The following is a 23778-nucleotide window of genomic DNA, read 5'->3' as shown; positions in this document are numbered from 1 at the left end:
GTTACAGATTTTGGCTTCATCTACTCTACCTCACAATAAGGTTGAAGATCATTTTTTACAGGAAACACAATGATAATTCTTTTCTCCAGCAAGGCTGATAAAATTTTATTGAGTTTATAAAAGCTTCTTTTAAATTAATGATTTTGTTCGGCCATGTCACGTACATTTTTAGGGTTGCCAAATTAAAGAAAAATTCAATCTCTTCCCCACATCTGAGCTGGAAGATGTCAGAGCACATAAAGCTGCTGGCGTTGTGGCCGAACCTCAACCGTTGGAATCATGACACCTTATTACCAGGTTGTCATGTTTAGATCCATGCTGTGCGTGTTATATGTCCGGATTTCATGTCAAAATTCCAGTCCTTTTCCCCGTTTGATCACTCCTCATCGTTGACTTGGATTATCAACCATTTCTTTCCCCATTTGAAATGGTTCCCTTCTAATGCGTTGCTGAGTTTTTTGTTATACTTTCTATTGATTTCATCATCATCCATCCTCACTTTGGCTTCAGAGTCCACGTTCTATAATTTGCCCAATAAAATACAATTATGCCCGATAAAATACACCCACGCGCCCCCCGCCCTCTGGATGCTCCTTCCTTTGTCCGACGGGAAGGCGGGAGGCCCACAGCTGCCGCCTGTGTCCACCAAGCACTGTCACTGCGGAGTGGGGTGTCGGGAAGGAGTAACCCCACGATTTGTTGTTGATTTTACTCACCTGGTGGCTGCTGGTGGTTTCAGGTTTTCTGCTACTCAGAAGAACTAGCTGTTCCGAACAGGACTGGCCGCGTCTCTTAATGGATGTGCATTTCCATTCACTTGGATACGTAGCCAGGAGCGGAATTTCCGCATTCCGGGAGGTGTGTTTCCCAAAGGGCTTCGGGCATCTGAAAACCCCGGCAGCCTGTCAACACTTCCCGTTGTGAATGGTTTACATTGCGGGCATCCCCGTGGATTAAACGTGTACCTCGTGTGTATTTCCTCGACAGCGAATGCTGTGGAACATCTATCTAGTTGTGTGCTTATTGGGAATTAGTTTATCTTTTATGTGACTCTTTTCTAAAAGGACTCACGGGACTCCTGACCTACAGGACTGCAAGGTAATAATTGCGTGTGGTTTTAAGCCACTAAATTTGTAGTAATTTACGTCAGCATGGAATTTTAATCTAGATTTGTTTAAAATTTTTAATTCTGGCCCTGGCCGGTGGGTGGCTCCGTTGGAGCATCGTCCTGTGCAACGAAAGGTTGTGGGTTCGATTTCTGGTCAGAATACGTACCTTTCAGGTTCAATCCCCAGTCAGGACTGGTATGAGAGGCAACCAATCAATGTTTCTCACTCTCAAAATCAATAAAAACATATTCTCGGATGAGGATTAAAATTTTTTTTTAATTCTGTTTGCCACTGATATAGACATGGGATTGATTTTTATATGTTGATCTGGTCTCTAGCAACTTCACTCAACTGCAATGCATTCTCTATAGATCTTTTGGGTTTCCTCCATTCACAATCAAACCATCCGTGACTAGGGCAGTTTTAGGTCTTCATTTCCAGTCCATGTGGGTCTATTTCATTTCTTGCTTGACTGCACTGACAATAATGCTGAGAAGTGCTCCTCAATCTCAAAGTTTCACTTTTAAAAGGAAGTTTGCAGGTTTTCCAGGTACTCTTTCTCAGGCTGGGGAAGTGGCTCTCAGTTTTTATGGGATGGATTTGGAATTCATCTCAAATGCAAATAGTTTATATTCTTTGTTAACATAGTGGATTATACTGACGGGTTTCCTTTTTTTCCCCTTAAAAAGTTTTTTATACTGAAACAAACTCATAGACACAGAGGCTGGTGGTTGCCAAAGGGGGAGGAGGGAAGGAGGGGGTGGGTGAAAAGGTGAAGAGGTTAAGAAGTACAGATTGGCAGTTACAATAGTCACAGGGAAGAAATTAAAGCATCAGAAATATAGTCAATAATATTGTAATAACTGTGCATGCTGCCAGGTGGGTCCTAGAAATATGGGGGGGGGGGGGAACACTTTGTAAAGTATATGATTGTCTAACCATGATGCTATACACCTGAAACCAATACAAAATAAAATAAGAAAAAGTTGTTTTTAAAAAAATATATATTTTTATTGATTTCAGAGAGGGAGAGGGAGATAGAAACATCAAGGATGAGATAGAATCATTGATTGGCTGCCTCCTGTACGCCCCCTACTGGGGATCGAGCCCACAACCCAGGCATGTGCCCTTGACCGGAATCAAACCCAGGACCCTTCAATCTGCAGGCCGACGCTCTATCCACTCAGTCAAACCAGCCGGGGCAAGAACCATTTTTTGTGTGGGGTGAGGGGAACAGGGGCCTGAGAGAGGATTGGGAAGCTAAGCGATGGAAGACTGTGTGCAATCTTTGTAGACACTATGCCAAACATTCCCCCAAATGCAGTGGGAAACCACGTCAAGGTTTCCAAACAGGGCGGTAATGGGAGTGATGTCGCAGCTGTGGGGAGTCCAGATTGGAAAAGGGCTGATGCGTAACCGGCAGGATCTGTGCAATTCAGACAGGATGCTGCCTGAGACCCCGGTAGAGGTGGTGGAGGCAGACGGAGTCTGGCGGGTGTTTGCTCAGGGACTGGATGTGGGGGTACCAGCGAGAAGAGGCAGCCTTGAGAAAGGGGGTACCGGCTGAGATGAGAAAGCCTTGTCGTGTGGGGACTAAAATGTTGTAACAAGTTGGACTTGAAACATAAGACACCTAAATGCAGATGGCAAATGGGCAGATGCCTCTGAGCCTGCGACTCTGGCTGTAGCCACCCATCTGGGAGCCGTCAGCAGGGACATTTTGTTTGAAGGCATCGGAGCACGTGAAGAGGCCCCCAAAGCAGCCCCAGGGGGCAAGAACACCTAGAAGTTGGGGGGAAGCATCAGCAAAGGATCAAATTCTCTGATCTAACGTCAGGGGCCAGGCTGCAGGGCTCAGGTGGAGGGAATGAGCATGTAGTGGGAGAAACAAGTGTATTGGGGGTACATTTACCTGCTTGGTGGAGGACAGGGGAATCGATCCCTGATGGCTTTAGTGTTCTGAGTCATGAATAGGGCAGAGGCGGGGTGTGGGAGGGGGAATGTTTAAAACAGCTGATGTCAGGAAAAGAAAAGCAAGCCTAGCCCGGCTGGTGTGCCTCAGTGGTTGAGCATCAACCTATGAACCAGGAGGTCACAGTTCAATTCCCAGTCAGGGCACATGCCCCGGTTGCAGGCTCGATCCAGTGTGGGGTGTGCATGAGGCATCCCATCAATGATTCTCCCTCATCATGGATGTTTTTCTCTCTCTCCCCCTCTCCCTTCCTCTCTGAATCAATAAAATATATATGTAAAAAAAAGAAAAGCAAGCCTACAAGAGACTTAAAGCCAGCTCCTTTGGTAACGTCATGTGTCCATTTGAGGTTTACCGTCATTAAAGTGAAGCCAGCCAGCTGAGCTGTGTGACTTCCTTCTAGGAATACAGAGCTTTGGGGGCAGGTAGGAGGCAGGGGGAAGGACTCACCAGGTTTGGGGCCTTGAACAGACAAGTGTCACAGAGAGAGAGGGTGGAGAGCGGAGGGTGTGCAGGGAGAGGGATTGTAACAATGGACTCTGGCCACTGGCTAGGCGGGGAGTGGGCTGGTGTGTTGCTTGTGGAGGCTGAAGAACTGTGACTGTGGTGTGGCTTTCAGGAGATGACCTAGAGATGGTGCTCAGAACGTGTTGGGTTATGCAGCCTTTGAGAAAACAGGCGCCAAATCTCACTGCTCACTGCTGCATCTTAGCTCATTGTGCATGATCAACATGCTGGCCGGTTCAGTGGGTTAGCCCAGGACCAGCCGCCACTGCCCGCTGCTCCCTGGTTGCAAGTCTCATGGGGACCCTCAGCGTTTTGGGGGCAGGGGGAACGGCACAGGCATGCTCTGGGAGGGAGAGCGCCTTTTTAATCTCCTTTCCACTGCAGAGTCCTGGCCTCTGTGTTGCATAACGAAGTCTGTAAATGAAGATCCATAGCTAAAAAGCATGCTTATGGAAAAGGGTCACATGACCAGGAACTGGGCCAAGAACTGAAATAACGCCAAGTCAAGATTGTTGTCCCTTGGTCTTGTTTCTTCTGAGACAGGTTTCTTTTCCCCTCTTTACCGCAGTTGACTTCCTGCATCCTCTCCTCCCGAGTACAGGAAGTACTTGCGCTTCCTCCTCCGCCCTTTCACCCTCTAAGCGGGGGTTGTCGTTTCACAGATGACAAACAAATCCGTATCTCTAGTGGCTTTTTCTTCTGTCCATCCTCTTCCCAGCACATCCCAAACCAAAGCCATGGTTCCCTCGCACCCTCCTCCCTCCTGCACCAGCATCCGACACCGCCAGTCGCCCCTCCCACATCCTGGATTCTTCGAGGCAAAAAGGTTGTTGGTTAAAGGTAACATTTGTATGGCCAGAGGCACGTGGGAGATATAGGTGAGCGCTATAAAAATCATTTACCAAGTACACACGTTTATTGGGTCAAATTCATCAGTGAATGTAGACGAGTCACCGTCACCTGTGGTTGCTTCCTCAGTCCATTCACCTCTTCTGCGGAGGGCACCCTTTCTACTGGGTACCGACTCCCGCCGCCATTCAAGGGAGGCTGTGCCAAATCCCAGCTCCAGAAGCCCCTGCTTCCCGTGCAGTGAGCGCTCAGAGCCGGGCACAAGCTTCAGTCCCGGCATCAGGGACAAAACCCAGGACCTAGGAGCCACAGGAGACGCCTTTCTCTCTCGGAATGGGTGTCTGGGCTGCTGGAACACGAGGCTGCAGGGGGCGCCCGGGGCCAGGGCCCGTGTGGAGGAACAATGACGTGGATCCTGGAGAAGCCACACTTCGGTGGCCGAGCAGCAGGATTAGCCCTTAAAGGGAACCGCACCTCCCTCTGGGCTTCGCCTTCAGTTGCAGATCCCTTAGCTGGCAGCCCATTTTCTGCATCAGCATCAAGGGTCTATGCTCATAACCCACCGCCCAGAGAAAAACCAGCCACATGGGGCTTACTCTTCCCACACACTTTAATGGTTCTATATATACACAATTTCTTGTTTTTACTTCTACAAAGTCAAGAAAATATACAAACTCTTATGTTAACCAAACCTGTCAGCAATTAACATTATTGTACAACTAGAGGCCCGATGCACGAAATTCGTACAAGAGTAGGCCTTCCTTCCCCCAGCTGCTGGCAGCGGCTTCCCTCTGGCTGCCAGCACCCAGGACCCGGGCTTCCCTTGCAGAGGGAGGCCCCGCCCACCCGCTTCAGTCTGCCAGTGGGTGGCCTGGGCCTCTCTCTTTGGGGCAATCGTGGGGAGCCCTGATTGATGGCCATGCCAGCCAGTGGCCTGGGCCTCCCTCTGTGGGGCAATCTTGGGGCGATGGCTGGGCCCCCGACCAATTGCATCGCACCCACCTTGGCTGGCCTGGTACCAGTGGGTGTCATAATGTGGTCCCAGATGGTCGTCTGGATGGTCGTTCCATTGTTGGGCTGTTCAGTCAATTTGCATATTACGCTTTTATTATATAGGATATGCCATTCTAGGAATAAACAGTTATTTACCAGGTTTCCTAGGAACATGTGCATGTTTATTTTGCATGTGATAAAGGAGCCATTCTCGCACACCAGTTCCATGATCTCTTCAGGTGGAGAAAACAGGCACCAGGTCTGCCTGTCCACAGCTGCATCTCGAGCTCACTGTGCAGACAACTCCGCTTAGAGGGTGAAAGGGCGGAGGAGGAAGCGCAAGTACTTCCTGTACTCGGGAGGAGGATGCAGGAAGTGAACTGAGGTAGAGGGGAAAAGAAACCTGTCTCAGAAGAAACAAGACCAAGGGACAAATCCAATGGTTGTCCAACAGTCTCGACTTGGCATTATTTCAGTTCTTGTCCCAGTTCCTGGTCATGTAACACTTTTGCATAAGCATGCTTTTTAGCTATGGATCTTCACTTACAGACTTCGTTATGCAACATAGAGGCCAGGACTCTGCAGTGGAAAGGAGGTTAAAAAAGGGGCGCTCTCCCTCCTTCCCCTGAGGGGGCATTTCCTAAACGCTGAGGGTCCCCACGAGACTTGCAACCAGGGAGTAGCAGGCAGGATGACAGAATAGGTACATTCTTAGGGATCAGCTATATATAATGTGTGTGTGTGTGTATATACCTATATATATTTAAATATTGTTGCTGTAAGTCAGGTCTTTTTTTAAAAAAATGTATTTTTATTGATTTCAGAGAGGAAGGGACAGTGAGAGAGAGATAGAAACATCAATGAGAGAGAATCATTGATTGGTTGCCTCCTGCACGCCCCCTACTGAGAATTGAGTCCACAACCCAGGCATGTGCCCCCGACTGGAATCGAACCTGGGACCCTTCAGTCCCCAGGCCGATACTCTATCCACTGAGCCACACCAGCTAGGGCGGGATCAGCCATATTTGACTAGGCTGTCCTCCAAAAGGAACATACACTTTCTATTCCCATCAGCATGGAGACTGGTATGCTTGACAGAGAGGAGTGCCTGAGGGCAAAATGCTTTATAAAAAGTAAACACCCTTGTGCTTCCTGAGCATTTGTGAGTGTGTATTATCTGCACCACACTGTTCAGGTGCTGGGGATACGAGGGACCCAGGACCCCTAAACCGCGTTGCTCATCTTCCTTCTCCAACGATAGCAAGTTTGGAGAAATGGGGAGCGTTACAGATGAATGAACCAACATCACAGCATGATGTTACACAAGTGACTGACATCGATGAGAACACCCAGGGCACAGGGGGTGCATCCTGGCACGGACGGCGACACCCCCGTAACAGGACACTGTCCACCCACATGCTCCTCCCTGTGCTCCGTCCTGTACACACATGGCCAGAAGCCCGGCCAGCTGGGTCCTGCTCAGCTGCCCATGGAGACACCGGGAGACATCCTGTAGGGGAGGCAGGAGCGCTGTGTTTGGGAGACACACATTCCTGCTGAGGCCGAGTGGCAGGCGGGATGGAGCTGCCCGGGCTCCAGACCACCCATTAGGGGAGGAGCACGGGGTGCGCTGGGCCACAGGCCACGGCGGCTTCCCCTCGGGGCTCATCGCTGGGTATTCGACCTCCCCGTTTGCTCCCCCATCCCGCTTAACAATTTTGTAGCCTAGACCCCGATATGAAATCCTGTTTAACCCTTTGCACTCGCTTGCTTTTTTCTCGAGCTGCTACCGATGCTAACCGGGTCGAGTCACACTCGACATCCGAGTGCAAAAGGTTAAACATCGGGAGTGCTTTTGCTTTCCCGACTGCTGGGCTAGCCTGAGACTCCAGTAGGCACGAGTGTGCCCAACACGCACGTGGCACCTTCCACGTCCAGCAAAGCCAGTTTTCCGGAAGCAATGGAAGGGAGCGCTGGCTTTCCCTGCAGTTGACACCACATGAACTCAGTGGCTGGCTCTGAGGGGCATCCTGTATGAAGAATGCACATCTTTAAACTAGCGCACCCCCAGGAAGACCAGCTGGGCACCTGTGCCGTGTGCATGAGAACGGAAACCAGGCTGCGGGAACACACACCACGATTTCCTTCCAACGCTCATCTGCACTTCGCCGCCGAGAACAGACGTAAACAAGCGAGGAGCAGAAGCCAAGGCCAGGCACGCTGGGCTGCCGACGTCTCTTTGCCGCGGCCACACAGCTGAGTCAGCACAGCGAATGCTTACAGGACGCGCCCACCTCTGCTGCCCTGGGGGCTCGGGACACTGGCTCCACAGAAACCACACTGGTTTGCCATCGGACAGATATGTTAAGTCAACTCACATGTTCCTCCTCCTCTTCACATGGAAACACACGCATCAGCCAATGCTAGTCATTCTCAATGCTCCACAGCGAGGTCGTCACCCTCACGCCTCCCCGTGGCCACAGTCTCCTCCAGCCGCCGGCACTGAAAGCGCTTGCTGACACTCGATGTGATACAGCCAAACCCAGAGAGCAGGAGAAGGACGCCCGCTCCTAACTCCGCCCGCCTCCGTCCTCCTCCTCACTGTCGGCGTCGCAGTGGAAGATGTCCCTGAACCGGAAGACACGCCGGGGGGCCGCGGGAGGGGGCGCCGCGCCTCTTTTCTCCACCTTCTTCTCCAGCTTCTCTTTGAGCAAAGGCAGACTCGTCTCATAAAGGTAGTCTATAATCTCTAAAGAGAAAGATTGAACTTTGAAGTGATTTGTGCAAAGCCTCTTCCCAAGGTCAAGGGTCAGAGGGCATTGCTGACACGCCTGCTCCATGCTGTTCTCACATGCAAGACCCTGTTCTCACTGGTTTGCTTCCATTCGCTCACTCAACCCTCTCAACACTCCTCGGAGGCAGGCACGCTATCTGTTTCTCAAATGAGGGCACCCAGGCTCCTGAAACGTCAGGGACTCAGTCGGGACGAGGCCAGGGTTCAACCCAGGGAGTGGTGTCTGCTGAATGCACACGGTTCCTCACACTCCCGGGCGGAGTAGCACCCGAGCCAGGGGTCTCCAGACACGGGGCTGGGCGGCCCCTTGAGACACTCCTGCAGGCTTGTCCGGGGAATCCAGCCCCGGTCGCCTGGCGATGAGCATCCTGTATGTCTGGATGGGCCGCTATGCACACTTTGGACAAGCTCCTCACATGACTCTGATGACCTGGGTCTGGGAATCACATACCTATCCACTCACCGATGGCTGCAAAGAAGGAAGTGGCTTCTTATGTTTTTCCTAGAAGTGTATGTGCACGCATGTGGATTGAGTGTGTGCATGCAGTGTGTGTGTGTGTGTGCACACGGTGTGAGTGTGTGCATGTGACGGCAACCCAGGAGCCCTCTCGAGCATTCACTGAGTGCTCGTGAAGCCCCGAGCACCCTGCTGACCACATCGACAGGTCGCTATCTGACTCAGCCCTGCAGGTCCCGTCGGGAGGGATGATGGCGCCAGCTGTCTCCACTTGACAACCGGAGCTGAGGCTCTCGGAGGGAAGTCTCTGCCGGGGGCACGCCCAGCACGGGGCACCACACGTCTCCACACTCACACGCTGCACATACTGACCTGGAAACGTCTTCCTCTGCCAGAAGGGAACACAGGTGGCTTTCAGCTTATAAAACTTAGCTTGCACGTAAGACGGAGGAACGTCACTTTAGGAAGGAAAGGGGAAAGGTTAGTGTCAGTCTAAACCCTGATCGTTTCCGCCCTGAGAACTAACAGCAGTCACTGAGGGGGGACCTGAGCCTGAGGAGCTTTCCTCGCCTTGAACGTGAAGTCATCATGGCCACAGCAGTAATACAAGTAAGACACACGGGAAGCTGTGATCCCTGGTTAAACACACACAGAAGGAAGAAAGCCAGCAGTACAAGATGGGTTCTGTTTAGACTGGAATAATCTAAGGCACCAGCTGGGAAGACAAAATACCAGGTGTACCGGTTAATAATACGGATTTTATAATCAAAGAAAACACGGTAATTTCAAGAGAAACATCAAAAGTGCTTTATTCAAAGTAATGTCCATCGCCAGCTACACATGCCCCCATCTTTCAGGTAATTGGTGGATACCGTCCCAATAGAACTTTACTTGTTTTGAGGCAAACCATTCAGAGACCCAATTTTCCACTTCTTTGTATGTTTTGAAGTGCTGCTCAGAAAGTGCATGTGCCATCGATCGGAACAAGTGGTAATCTGAAGGAGCAAGGTCTGGTGAATACGGCGGGTGGGTTCATACTTCCCAGGCAAGATCTTTTAACGTGTCTTAATTGGTTTTGAAGTGTGTGATGGTGCGTCATCATGAAGCAAAATTACTTTGCCGTGTCTTCTGGCCCATTCTGGTCATTTCATGATCAAAGCGTGGTTCAAATTGATTATTTGTTGTCGGTAGCGATCAGTATTAACTGTTTCACCTGGTTTTAGAAGCTCATAATACACCACACCTTCCTGATCCCACCAAATGCAGAGCATTGTCTTCTTTCCGAAGTGATTTGGCCTTGCAGTTGATGTTGATGGTTGACCTGGATCAACCCATGATTTTGTGCGTTTGGGATTCTCAACATAAATCCATTTTTTCATCGCCAGTCACAATTCGATGCAAAACAGACTTTTTTTCGTGCCGCTGAAGCAACATTTTACTGATGACTTTTCGGTTTTCCATTTGTCTTTCATTCAGTTGATGTGGCACCCATTTTCCTTCCTTTAAAATCTTTCCCATTGCTTGTAAACGATCGGAAAATGTTTGCTGAGCAACGTTTAATCTTTTTGCAAATTGTTTTTGAGTTTGACACGAATCTTTATTCAATAATTCTTGTAATTGTTGGTCTTCAAACTTTTTCGGTTGACCCGGATGTCGGGAGCGACCTCAGTTGACAAAGTCCTGAGAGGGCAGGTTTCACAAAGTGGCCTGCCTGTTCCCAAGGTTAGTCATGCATCCTGCCCCCCTTAGGCTTAGAGACCCCTAAGCACAATAGTTTAGTAATCACACATTCTGCCCCCTAGAGCTTAGTTAACCTTCAAGCACAGTTAATTTATAAGCATAATTATCCTTCAGCAAGAAGCATGGCTAGATTATCTGATGGAAAGGAACTTAGGTGGCGTCAGAGGTGTATGTATAGGTATAGCCGTTGGGATCTTAGCCAAGATAAGGAGCTTTGTGTAAAGGTCAGTAGGAAACCTGAAACAAAGGGGTATAATTATGCTTACCACATTATAGGAATGATGTAATGTATGGAACGTAACTGACCCTGTATAAAAGTGTGGAGAAAAATAAACTCGGGATGGCAAGCGGGAAGTGCTTCCATCCTCCCGATCCCATCCTGTTTTCTATCTGTCATTTCTCATCCTCACCCCCCTTGCAGGTACTGTTCGACTGATGCCGGCAGGCTCCGGCACCCGGACATTCTTTGTCTTTTACATCGAAATCATCACTTTTAAAGCGTTTAAACCAGCGTTCACAAGTATCTTGAGATGGAGCATGTTCACCATAAGCTTCCCAAAGTATATGATAACTTTCAGCAGCACTTTTCTTCAAAATAAATTAAAACTTCCCGCAAATGCTCATTTTTTGGCACAAAACTTGACATTTTTAAGCGTAAAAATATCTATGATGTTAACACCTTCAGAAAATTTGACAGATGAAGTTTTGAAGCTTGCTGTCATTACAACAAAACAGCATACATATCAAATCGCATTTATATCAACATATGTGTAACTCCATCTATTGAAAAAAATCCGCATTATTAACCGGTACAGCTGGTATAACAGGAGCCAGCATGTGCCGTCGCTCACCTTGGACTTGGCCCTGCCCTCAGCACTTCCCACGTAGCAACCAACAAGCCTCACGGCCACTCTACCGGGGAGCCACTACTCTTCCTCCTCATTTTAGAGACGGGGAAACTGAGGCGCAGAGAAGTCCAAGATCTCACAGCTAATAAAGGGCAGAGCGGGGACACTTGGGTGATTTGACTCCAAATTCTACCCTCTTCCCTGTTACGCTTAGGATACATACTGGTCACCACTGGGAGGCACAGGGCCCTGATTTTTTTTTTGCAAAGCTAAAAAAGCAATGCTGATGATGTCTTGGTGACTCAAATACACTTGCACTTTATAGCAAGTAAGACCGAAACAACCAAATCTTAGTTTCTAAAGTGAAAAATCACTAACTTCACTGCCTGGACAATTTTTCTTAAACAGTAAAAGTGTGACTTATTTGTTTCAATAATTAATCTAGCAGTTAAGATGGTTAGGTTGATAATTTTATCTGTTAAGTATGTAGAGGCAAATGATGATTGGGTCCCAGGTTCGATTCTGGTCAAGGGCATGTACTTTGTGTGCAGCTTCCTGGGTCCTGGTGGGGGTGTATGCAGGAGGCAACCAATCTATGTTTCTCTCTGTCTCCCTCTCCCTTCCACTCTCTCTAGAAATCAATGGAAAAATATATCCTTGGGTGAAGATTAATAACAACAACAAAAAGTGATTTGATAACCTGAAGGGCGGGCTTTGTGGACATAGTCCTCAGGATGGAAGTTGGTGGGGTGCAAGGCAGGGTCCCCTTCCTTCTAAGCACCTGACACCATCCCCTCTGAGGACCCGGTACTGAAGGTGTGCCCCCTCAGGACAGCTAGCAAAGGAAAGCATTTGGAACCAGGGGCATGTCTCTGTGACTCGAGCAGGGCCTGTCACTCAGGGATTCCCGTTCTCCCAGCTTAAAAAAGGTGGATTATTCTTTGGCCACATCCCAAGGTGTACAAAACTACCCACCGAACCTGTTTAAACCCTTCCTGATCGACGGCAACTTCCCACCCGCAGCCACGCTCCTGAAAGTCAGCCAGGCTGCCGGGCCTTGCTCCTCTCCACCTTCCAAACGAAAGGCCACACAATCCCTCAACACCCACTTGCAAAGCCCACAACTCCTGCACCCCACCACTCTCACAATTTGCTTTGCTCAGAGGGACTTGGTACATATTTCATTCACTCCTCTCTGGTGTCTTTGGTGGGGGCGGGGTGGGAGGTCTAAATACACATACACATAAAACAACTAGTAGGTAAAGTCCACATGCAGCATGACTATTAAAATCTGATAGTCATTTCTTAAAAGTGACCTCTTATCTTTTAAGTAGCTTAATATTAAACAGACTAGAGGCCCAGTGTACGAAATTCGTATAGGTCCCTCAGCCCGGCCTGCGCCCTCTCACAGTCTTGGAGCCCTCAGGGGATGTCCAGGGAGCAGGCCTAAGCTGGCAGTCGGCCATCCTTAGCGCTGCTGTGGAGGCGGGAGAGGCTCCCGCCACCGCCGCTGCGCTTGCCAGCCGTGAGCCCAGCTCAGGCCTTCTGGCTGAATGGCGCTCCCCCTGTGGGAGCACACTGACCACCAGGGGGCAGCTCCTGCGTTGAGTGTCTGCGCCCTGGTGGTCAGTGCGCGTCATAGCGACCAGTCGTTCCGCCATTCGGTCAATTTGCATATTAGCCTTTTATTATATAGGATATAAGATGGTCTTACCCTATGGTACTAGCAAGATCTTCCCAGTCTATTTCATTAGCATCTTCCACATTTATTTCATACAACCTATGAGAAAACATAAATATTCAGTTTTCAAGCTCACTGCTGTTCTCGGGGCCAGGGCAGTGGTAATGGCAGCGCTGCTCCCGGGCCGTACCTCTCAATCAGGTTGATTTTGGCCTGGAGGGCGTTCACCCCGCGGTACACATCCCGGCCATTCGTCATCCTCTTGGTGAGAATTTCTGTCCTGCATTCACAGAAAGAGCAGTATAGTTCACTATCAGAGGCGCAGTTTCTGTTCAAGTTCCCTGTCTTCTCAGCTAAACCCCCTCCTCAGCACCACTTTCCAACTCCTGCAACTCATCCCTGCCCACATCTGCCACCATCCACCGTGTGTTAGGAAATTGCCATAATAAACAAGTTAAAAAGGGGGAAGCAGGCCTTTCAGCAGCTGCCTGAGGGCGCTGTGGCACTCGCTTTGGTTTAGTTGCTCATAAACAGACCGACATTGCTTTTCTACTGTGAGCAGCCGCTGGAAAACCAACTGAGACAAATTTAGCAAAGTGATGAATGATCTGATGGTTCCTCCAAGGCCAAAGCCAACGGCTGCAGGAAAGGGTGAAGTTCCTAATGAGAGGAACGACCCACTGTGAAATGTTTTAAAAGTCCTTGTCTTGCACAGCACGATTTGTCACCATCTGATGGACATTATCAGAGCCATTCCATTCACCTCCTTGCTAAGGGAGAGATGTGGTAATGGTACCGGTGTTCTAACAGCCATCCACGTACACTGGTGTGAAATGTGTCACTTGAGGTCATGTCACTGTTACATGAAGTAAACGTACGTTTAGGCTACAAGTGCTTTTTCCTTCAGATTGAGAAGCAAAGCAAGTCTTGCACGTCAATCATGGTGATTCTGGAGGTGGTCCCCTTGTTTAACACCGATCAACCCTCCAATGGAGGCTCGTCCCCCATCCTTTCTCAATCTAAAATGCAGGGGGGAAGGGCTCTGGTTCCCCGTCTTACACTCTCTCCCCGCAACATTATCTGCTCTTTGGAGTGTATTTCCCTGAGCGTAGTCCTGTTAAAATAACTCTGCAACGGAAGGTAAGGTGCATAGCAGTACACAGTATAACCTAAGAGTTTACTTTTAGCATAAAACACGCCAGCTCGGGGTTTCCTTCTCATCTGACAGGACGCCTGAGCCGCCCGGTGCGGGTCCTGAGCTGCCAGACCCCACCGGAGGGCGGGCTCTGAGACCCTCGGGGCGGGGAAAGCTGCACGAGGCAGGGCGCACAGAGCAACCCGGTGAGGCTCTCCCGGGTGACGATGGGCCGAAGAAGGGCTGAGGTGGAGAGTGGTCCCTCGGGGTGAAGGCAGGTGGACCGCCCGATTTAAAGGCAGAGCTCTATGACCAGTGTTTGCGATTTCTCTTCTGAATGTCGGTTTTAGTTTTTTCGAAGCACTATGCTTGTTTAACTCTTTGTTAACTGTATCTTTATTGTTGAAAGTATTACAGCTGTCCCCTTGTCTCCCCTCTAACCCCCTCACTCCTCCTGCCCCCTTATTTATCTTTTAATGCTACAAACAAAACCACCTTGTTACTCAGGACTTAGAAAGGGACAGACTGAAGACATCAGACGTCAGTATTCAGCATTAGGCAGCCTCAGTGCCTTGTGAGGAAGACGGACAGTGAATCGGGCCGCTCAAGCACCGCCTTGTACCAGATGCCTCCACGTGTTCTTATAACCTCACCATCCACCCGCCTCCGGGAAGTGTGTGTGTGTGTGTGTGTGTGTGTGTGTGTGTGTGTGTGTGTGGAGCGGGGGAGGGGGAGGAGAGAGAGCATGTCTTGTTGAAATTTGCATAAGAAGTCTTAAAACTTACCACTTACTTTTACACTGCATCCAATTTCTGGTTCCGACTTTAGCTTCGACTTCTACCCAAGATATGCCCTTGTAGAGTTTTTCCCGAACAACGGACAGGCAGCCTTCGGGATTCTCTTGGAATCTAGAATCTACCTCCTCTAAGTCCTGGGGAGACATTGTCTTTAGAATCACTTCTTCAACGGCTCTGATTAGTCTCTGGGTTTCCGTCTTACTCCAAGCACCATGGTTTCTTTCTATCGATAAACATAAAAAACAAGTCAGCGGCTCTCTCAGAGACAGGCCGCCAACAGCCCTGCGCACTGGCTCCTCCGCTCACCCGGCGAGCCCCCAGGCAGGCACGAGCCGCACTCACCACTGCTGATCTGGGAGAACTTGAGGGCCACGGAGAGGCTGCTTCGAGCCACCAAATCCCCGATCTTCTTCCAGTCGTTGCCATGGAGGGAATGGTACATCTTTAACTTCTCCGTATCCCCTTTGCTGTACCTACGACAGAGGGAACATGTCACAATTTCTTTTTCATTTTAAAACGTATTCTGTAGTTAGGCGAAATTCACATAACGTAACATTAACCTCCACCTTCCGATATTTACCGCGACCCAAGACCTGAGCCACGTGCTCAGGGAGCGCGGCACCGAGAGGGAACGTCGGGGCCCACGAGGAGCTTACAGGTAGCAGAGCAGACTTCCAGAGCAGCAGGGAGGCAGAGACAGCGAGTGTGGGAATGGGAGTGTAAAGAAAAAGCGGAGGCCCGGCCTGTGTGGCTCAGTGGTTGAGCATCGACCTATGAACCAGGAGGTCATGGTCCGATCCCCGGTCAGGGCATTGTGGGCTCAATTCCCAGTAGGTGGCGTGCAGGAGGCAGCCGATCAATGATTCTCATCACTGATGTTTCTATCTCTCTCCTTCTCCCTTCCCCTCTGAAATCAATAAAAATATATTTTTTAAAAAAGAAAGAAAAAGCAGAAGATATAGAGGGGAGACCACACAGGTTCGAGTTGGAAATGGAAAGAAGACATCACCTGACCGCAGGGGCACGCCTGCTTTCACACAGGTCTGCAGGCCTGACTCCTGACCTGGTGTCAGTGTCAGCAAAGACCAGAGCCGTTCTTGTCCAGCCGCTGACGCTGTCTTACCTGCCTTTGTAATTATTGACGTCAAACATCTTCTTGGCTCGGTAGTACACGAGTTTCCAGGGCCGGGCGATGCCCTTCCCTAAGTCAGAGAAAGACGGTCAGCGGGCTCGCGGTGTGGCAGGAGGTGGTCACGGGGGTAAAGGGGCCCAGAGCAGCCCTTTCACCACTAACTATCCAGGACCTGGGCAAGGCTGGGATGCCGGGGCCTGCGGGAAGCTGTCTTGGGAAGCGGATGTACACAATCCCCCGTTGCCTTGGAGACCTCTGAAAACTGGACACTTTGTATGTGGCTCCAGCTCTGGTCTCCCCAATTCCCGGAAAAGACCCTCCTAAGGCAAAGCAATGCTGACATAATGTGAATAGAGGGAGGCTGTGGGGGACACAGGCCAACAGCTCTCCGTAAGAACTCTCCAAACGAGTCAGCCCGCCTCGCTCCCCGAGCAGGAAACGGCCCTCCACAGGGCTCGCTCGGCCGCGTTCCTGGGCACACCCCAGCAAAATCCTCGGAAATTAGCTCCTTTAAGTTTGAGAGAGGTTTTCAGGCCAATGCTTATGGCTTCACGGCCTTGATTTCCAAGCGTCGCCTCCAGGAGGGTCCCGGCTACGTGGATGGCACACACGGCTACACTTCAAATGCTCAGGAGACCCTGCTGCCTCCGGGAGATGCTGGTGCAGTAAATGCAAAACATATGCCGCGAAGAACAGGAAGAGAAACCAAAACCATAATTACTACCCAGCAGGGAAGCTAGAGGTTGACCAGTTCATTCTTCCTACCATCTGCGAAGCCCTGTGCCTAGGAGGCACGAGCACATTCCTGACCCCCGGACAGGCTGCCAGCGAGACACGGGTCCCTCCGGCAGCGCTGACAGCACCCGGGCCGGCGCTGGCTCAGTGCTCACAGGGTCACCGCACGCGGTGCGAGGCCGAGGGCGGGCAGAGCGAACACCTGAACTCACCGATGTGCAACCGAAACGCGTACTTCCTCTTTAAGTTGGTGATGGCGGCTTTCTCCTCCGGGTACCTGTCCGTGTACAGCAGCTTGTCCGCGTTCTCGATTCCCGTCAGGGCCAGAAATTCTTGCACGTTTTTCTCTAACTGCTGATTTTCCTTCGCAGAAAACTTGCCAAATTTAATGGCGACACCTAGGGTTTGGGGAGGGAGAAAAAGTATATGTTGTCAACAATGAGTAAGAGCAAACCTCGCAAGCGCTCCTCAGCAAGGACAATGCAGGGGCCCGCCAGCTGTCCCCGCCCGGCTGGTGCGCGGGAGCTGGGCCTCCGGTCCCGCTGCGGAACCCGCTTTCCTTCTGATTCAGCTCAAGCCACCCTCTGCTCCCGAGGTCTCCCTGGTCATCCCACTCCAAGGGGCCTTCCTGACTCATCAACTGCCTATTAAAGTAGTTCTTTTTTTATGTTAGAAAGTGCACATATGTTCATTAGAATTCATTAAAAATTCAGAGTACGAAATGAAAGTTCACTCTCCCCTGCCCCCTGCGGCAGCCGTGACCCGGTGGATCTCTATGCACATGTACCAGGGAGGGACATATGACCCGACATTCTCCTCCTAATTACTCCAGCTCTCAGCTTCATTCCATGTTAACTGCATTATACAGTGTATTTCTATTAGACTTATTTTTAAAATATTTCATAAAATACTCAAACATCTCAGCACAGAATCTATAATAAAAGCGTAATATGCTAATTAGACTAGACGTCCTTCCGGATGACTTTCTGGACAAAGCCAGGGCTGTGAGGGAAGCCGGTGCCAGCAGCCGGGAGAAGGAAGGCCCACTCTTGCACAAATTTCATGCATCGGGCCTCTAGTATACAAATAAAATGGGATCATTCTATAGACACTCTCTATAAATTGTTTTTCTCGCTTAATTTATCCACGTGATTGTGTCCATAAGGCCCCCCTTCTTTCTCACTGACCAGTGGTACTGGCCGCACAGCAGCTCTGGGTAAACACTGCTCATTTTAGCACTGGCCTTACATCTGCAGCTTCTTCTTAAATCCAGGCGGCTTCCTGGGAGGCGCTTGTGACACAGTGAGATCGAGGAGGAGACCAAGCTGGGCTTGTCTGGCACCAGCCCACTCCCCCAGCTCACCCTAAGTCAGTATCTCAGGGACAGAAACGACAGCTGTGGAAGCTGAGGAGTTAGTGTTTACTTCACTTCCGTATCCTTCCCAGGCCACAACCAATTCGGCTCCTTCTCTCCTCCCCTTCCTTCAGGATTGACCTCGTCTGTGGGTGAGCTGGTCCCTGCAGCCCAGTCCTCCTTGCCTCCCTGGCCCGCTGGGCAAAGGGGAGACCTGTGCACTTCACTGGTTTCATTTCACAGTCAGACAATTCTGGGTGCATGATGTACTATCAAGTACACCGGAAACCTACATAATTTTATTTATCAAGGTAACCCTGACAAATTCAATTTAAAAAGCAATTCTGGATGGAGATACAGCCACCGTGGCTGGAGGACGGCCACAGTGACTCTGTAAATCTGAACCGCTCACAGAAGCCGGGTGAGGGGTGCTTCTGGGCGTTCAGCAGCACCGAGTGCCACACCGCTCACCCTGCGCCTTGAACTCCTGGAACCGTCCCAAGTCATCCCGGTACATGCGCTTAATCGTGGTGGCGGCCCTCGCCCCGATGCCGGGGATGAACTCCCGGAGCTGCCTCACGGCGGAGGCCAGGTCCACATCCGCATCGTCCGCGTCTCTCGAGTCTCCAGACAGATACTGCGCCTCAGAGTCTCGGGCCGAATCCAAATTGCTTTCTTCATCGCTTTCTTCATCGGGAGGTCCTAACCTAAGAGGGAAATTGAACTGATTAGCATTGAGACATCACTTAGCTTTTGTTTTTTAAATGCTTTTATTGATTTTTATAGAGAAAAAGGAGAGGTATAGAGAGACAGAAACACTGATGAGAGGGGAGCATTATTCATCTGCTGCCCGCAGGCATGTGCCCCGACTAGAATGAACCAGCAACCTCTTGATTCCTGGGTTGATGCTCAACTGCTGAGCCACACCGGCTGGGCTCTAGTAGTTTTTAAAGTCTTTTCCTGAAGTGACTCACTTCGACAAGAGGTGGTTCAGTGGGGGATGTCTGGACTCTTGGGGGTAACTGCTAACTCAGAGGTGCCTACAAGGCAGACGTGGCATCCTAAGCCGTTTCCACCAGAGATTACTTCTTACAGTCCTATTTCTCAATTATTGTTTTATTTACTTCCTCACAGGCTAGGTCCTCTTCTTCCCCCATGGACACCCAAGATGCCTCTCCCCAACCCTTGCAATGTTACGTTTTATAATAATGGTTATTAGTTAAATGATCCAGGGTTTCCACTGTTACTTCTTTTTGCTGTGGTCAGTAATGGCCACATTTCCCCTTTGCCTGGTTTTCTATGTATCGTTCACTAGCTAATTCATCCCCAAACTCTCTGCCAGATGTTCAAATCTCCTTTTCATATGTTCAACTGTATCAACTAACTGCTCAGACAGGAAACTGAAAAAGTGGTGTGCACTTGTCTAAGGAAAGGGGCAACAGTTTTCAGGGCACACGGCCCAATGGAAGTTAAGAACCATAGTCCTAGTCCAGCTGGTGTGGCTCGGTGGTTGAGCGTCCACCCATGAACCAAGAGGTAACTGGTTTGATTCCCAGTCAGGTCACAGGCCCGGGTTGCTGGTTCAATCCCCAGTAGGGGGCGTGCAGGAGGCAGGTTGATGTTTCTCATCAATGTTTCTAACTCTCTGTCCCTCTCCCTTCCTCTCTCTAAAAGCAATAAAAATATATTTTTAAAAAAGAGAAAGAACCACAGTCCTAGAGTATTCCTGCCTCATTATCAGTGTTCTGAAAATATCCCGGGTAAGATGGCTCAGAGGATGACGTGAGCATGGCCACAACTGTTATCCGCACCACCCGAGGGGGGCCTCTCCCATGTCACTGCGGTGGAACTATGTTAAGCCAGGACAACGTAGCAAATGTAAGAAAGCCACTGAGTAAAAATTGGGGGTTGGGGGAATCTGTCCCAAGTCCCAGAAACTGAGCATTAAAGTGATTAAAAAAAAATCCCTGCTTTTATTCATTTGACACTATCCTCAAATCTATAATAATAAAAGCATAATATGCTAATTAGACCCAACATCCGGACGAAGCAAGGGCTGCGAGGGAAGCGTGGGTCCGGGTGCCAGAGGGAAGCCGGTGCTGGTAGCTGGGGGAGGGAAGGCCTGCTCTTGCACAAATTTTGTGCACTGAGCCTCTAGTGATAATTATATAACTAGTATTAACATTTCTTTTCTTAGACCCTAATTCAAGTTTTTCCCTGCTCGGTAACAGTATAGGTCATCTCTTCCTTTCTTCTATCTCCATGCAAAGAGACACAGGTGACCAGGGGTCGTCAATGCCTGTTAGTTAGTTACAGAATTCCAGGCTGGAAGAGTTCTCAGTGCAAAGCTCATCTAACTGCCGTTACACGTGAAGAAAGGAAGCTGCCTGCGAGTCACATGGCTGAACGGCACGTGTCCTACCTCTGGGAGCCCTGCCATTCATGTGGACGTGCGAACAGAGGCCCAGACCCAGACCCAGCCCGAGGAGGGGCACCCTCAGAAGGCACAGCGGCCGCGTTACCTCGGCACTCCCGAACACGCCTGGCGTTCCTCCTCTCGGGGCCGGGGTGTCGCACTTGCCTCAATCGAGGAAGCGTTACCTTCCAGTGAGTCAGGCAGCGGGTCCTCAAAGCTGGTGGGGAGCCCCGAGGGAGCACTTTCAACAGGGGACCTTCGCCTCCTTTTCTTAGCCCTTTTCTTTAATCTGCAGGGCTCCCCGCTGCCTTCCGCAGTCCCCGGGCCATGGAGCACCTGTGACCCCTCGGAGTTCGGGGTCTCAGGACTCTCACATCCCTGGCGATGTGAGATCTTCCTCTTTCTTTTCTCAGGCTTCTTTTCATGAGCAGCGCCTGGCAGCTGTGTGACGGGGTCTCCCAGGCCCGCAGAAAGCGGGGACCCCGGCTGGGGCAGGACGCTGGCGCCCGGGCCTGGCCCCCCCAGCACAGCATCGCAGGACGCAGCTTCCCGCCGCAGCTTCTTTTTCTTTTTCTCCCGGACTTGATTGTACGGCTCTTCCCGTCGCTTAGTAACTGCAGGCGACTGGTCCGCTTCGGGCTCTCTGGGTGCCTCTTGTTCCCTGCTCATGTCAATATAAACGATGTCAACATTCCTTCTAAAATTCTTCGGCATGTTCTCGATGTTTTCTTTATCCACCATGACATACACGCCCGTTCCGTCCTGTATCCTCAAAGCACTCCTCTTTTTCCTCTTTCTGGCCGGAGCAGGGGCCTCCTCACTGAGTTCTGAGGTTTTCAAAGGAGCAGAGGCGAGATGCTGGTGGTCCTTCCTCTTCTGCCCCCTCTTCGTTTTGTGAGAGTGTTCGCTCGCCGGGGGGGCATCTCTGAAACTCTCATGGGCATGAAGCCGCTGTCTGTCCTTCTCTACAGAGTACTTCTTCTTGTCAAACACCGGAGTGTGGATGTCCAAGCCGCGCCATTCGCCTTCCATTTTACTCCTAGAGGCAAACTTGACAACAATGGCTTATTTGCAAAGCATCTTACACATTAGCCTCAGGAGAAACACACAATCACAGAAAGTGAAATCGTACGGCAAGTGACAAGCTGGAATCATGACTATCCATCGCATGCTATTCTACATGCTCAGGAGGCTCACAGTACCCCACTCTGCCTGCTCCCACGGCCAGGCCCTGCTCCCCACAGCGTCACCTTTTGCCTCTCCTTCCAACTCTGTGCTCCAGCCACACATGCCCTTTCCTGGTCCCACAGACGTGCCACCATCCTCCTCTTGGCTCCAGGTCTGATAGCACCTGGTTCCGTGTGTCTGGAACACTCTCCACTGCCTTCCCGGCCCCCTCCTCCTCCCATCCCCAGAGCTCGCCTGGAATATCACTGCCTCAGGAAAGCTTTCCCTAGTCAAAAGGATACACATTATGGTATCACGTATATTGAGTCTAAAATCCACAAACGCTTTTATGCATCTTTTCTCAATGCATACATATGCAGTAAAACTATGAACACAGAAATGAGGGTTACAATTGGCAAATTCAGGGATCCGGGACAAGTACAGAGCCAGTTTCTCTTACGGCTGTAATCTTTTATTTCTTAACTAGAGGCCCGGTGTATGAAATTTGTGCACTTGGGGGGGGGGGGGAGAGGGTCGCTCAGCCCAACCTGCGCCCTCTCTCAGTCCAGAAGCCCTCGGGGATGTCTGACTGCCTGCTCCCCGGGGAGTGGGCCTAAGCCGGCAGTCAGACATCCTTAGCGTTGCTGCAGAGGCAGGAGAGGCTCCTGCCACCACCACTGTGCTTGCCAGCCATGAGCCCAGCTTCTGGCTGAGCACCAGGGGGCAGCTCCTGTGTTGAGCGTCTGCCCTCTGGTGGTCAGTGCGCGTCATAACGACCAGTAGTTCTGCCATTTGGTTGATTTACCTGTTAGCCTTTTATTATATAGGATTGGGGTTGGAAGGAGAGGCAAAAGGATGCACCCATCCTCTCCCCCTAAAGTCCATCCTTTCCTCCCCTCACAGCAGCATCTCTTGAGAGAAACTGCTCTCTCCGTTTCCTCCCCTTCCACCCACTTCTCAGCCCACGTCTTTGTCGCCTCCACCCTCCTCCTCCCTGAGCTTGCTCGGGTAAGAGTGCCAGCACCTTCAGCCCTACATTCCACAGGCACCTTCCTGGCCCATCTCTCAGGCCTCTTCCTAACAATGCCCAGAGCAGATGATGCCAGCGAACATTCTTCTACTTTCCATCCATTTCTTTCTTTTGTGTGAATACCCAAGTCTCTCCCTCTGGTTGCTTGAATTCAACGCAACCTTTTAAATATATAGTCACTTCCAGCTAAAACCACGTTAAGGTTTCCCGTTATTCTTAAGATCAAGTCCCAAAACTTTCCAGACCTGCCCCGCCCACCTGGCCAGCTCCCCCTCCTTTGGTGCGAACACACCGAGGCCTCCCTTCCAACGGCAGCTCGTTCTCCCAGGAGCGCGCTGCCTCCGCCTTCCCTGCTGAGCTAACACGGGTCTGAAGTCCGAAAGTCACTCAGGAGGGCCTCTCAGCGCTTCCCCCGCTCCCGCTCCCGCTCCCGGGCACGCAGTGCTGCCCAACAACCCGCCGCTTCCCCGGCGCCCTCGGCTCCGCGGGACCGTGCCTGGCCCCCGCGCTCGGTGCCTCCGGAGCGGATTCGCGTTTATCTCCACTTCTGCGAGCTGACCGACCCCGACCCCCGCCGCCGCGCAGGGCCCTGGGACGGGCGTGCGGGCCGGAGGGGGAGCTGCCCGAGGGCCCACTCGGCCCCCTTTGGCGCAAAGGCCCCGGGTTCCCGCGCGACGGGGCCGGGAGCGGCCGCGGAGGAACGGGCGCCACGCGCACCCCGGGGCCCGGCCGCGGGCGCGCCTCCCCGAGCAACGACCTCCGCCGCTCGGGGTCCGCACGCACGTCTCAAAAACCCGGAACAAAACCCGCTCTCTACCTGCAGTCCGAGAGCGCCGCCGCCTTTCTTCCGACCCGGAAGTGCTGCTGCGGTGGAAGCGGAAGTGGCTGCGTCACTTCCGGTCCCGCTGCCACGCTGACCTGCTGGCAGCTGGACGGGGACGGAGGCGTGGTCTCTGCCCATTTTGGCCCTGGGGTCGGGTAGGAGGGAGCGGGGTCCTAAAACTAAGGAAGTGGGCCCGAATTCTCCCATGGGTGGCAGTGCATGCCTGCACCCCATTAATT

At 51.1% G+C, this 23778-nt stretch overlaps 1 protein-coding gene across 2 annotated transcripts; it reads right to left on the bottom strand.

Annotated features, from left to right (window-relative positions):
• Window positions 1-3992: 3992 nt before the first annotated feature.
• On the bottom strand, window positions 3993-23569 carry TTF1 (transcription termination factor 1). 2 transcript variants are annotated; one of them, XM_079791230.1, is made up of 11 exons: window positions 23534-23569; window positions 20626-21569; window positions 18575-18810; window positions 16962-17147; window positions 16006-16084; window positions 15225-15355; window positions 14871-15105; window positions 13141-13230; window positions 12984-13049; window positions 9054-9139; window positions 3993-8179 (listed from the first exon to the last, which is right to left on the bottom strand). In XM_079791230.1, the coding sequence occupies exons 2-11, from the start codon at window positions 21549-21551 to the stop codon at window positions 8001-8003; spliced, it is 2214 nt and encodes a 737-aa protein (XP_079647356.1). In that variant the 5' UTR covers window positions 21552-21569; window positions 23534-23569; the 3' UTR covers window positions 3993-8000. The 2 variants fall into 2 exon arrangements, 1 of the variants encoding a protein (XP_079647356.1); XR_013814560.1 differs by lacking the exons at window positions 3993-8179; window positions 9054-9139 and having other exon boundaries at window positions 12980-13049; window positions 14878-15105.
• Window positions 23570-23778: the final 209 nt, after the last annotated feature.

This window comes from Cnephaeus nilssonii, assembly GCF_951640355.1.
Source record: "Cnephaeus nilssonii genome assembly, chromosome: 14".
In the NCBI taxonomy this organism is placed as follows: Eukaryota; Metazoa; Chordata; class Mammalia; order Chiroptera; family Vespertilionidae; genus Cnephaeus; species Cnephaeus nilssonii.
Note: the sequence above shows the minus strand (reverse complement) of the source record. Positions and strands in the feature narration are given on the sequence as shown.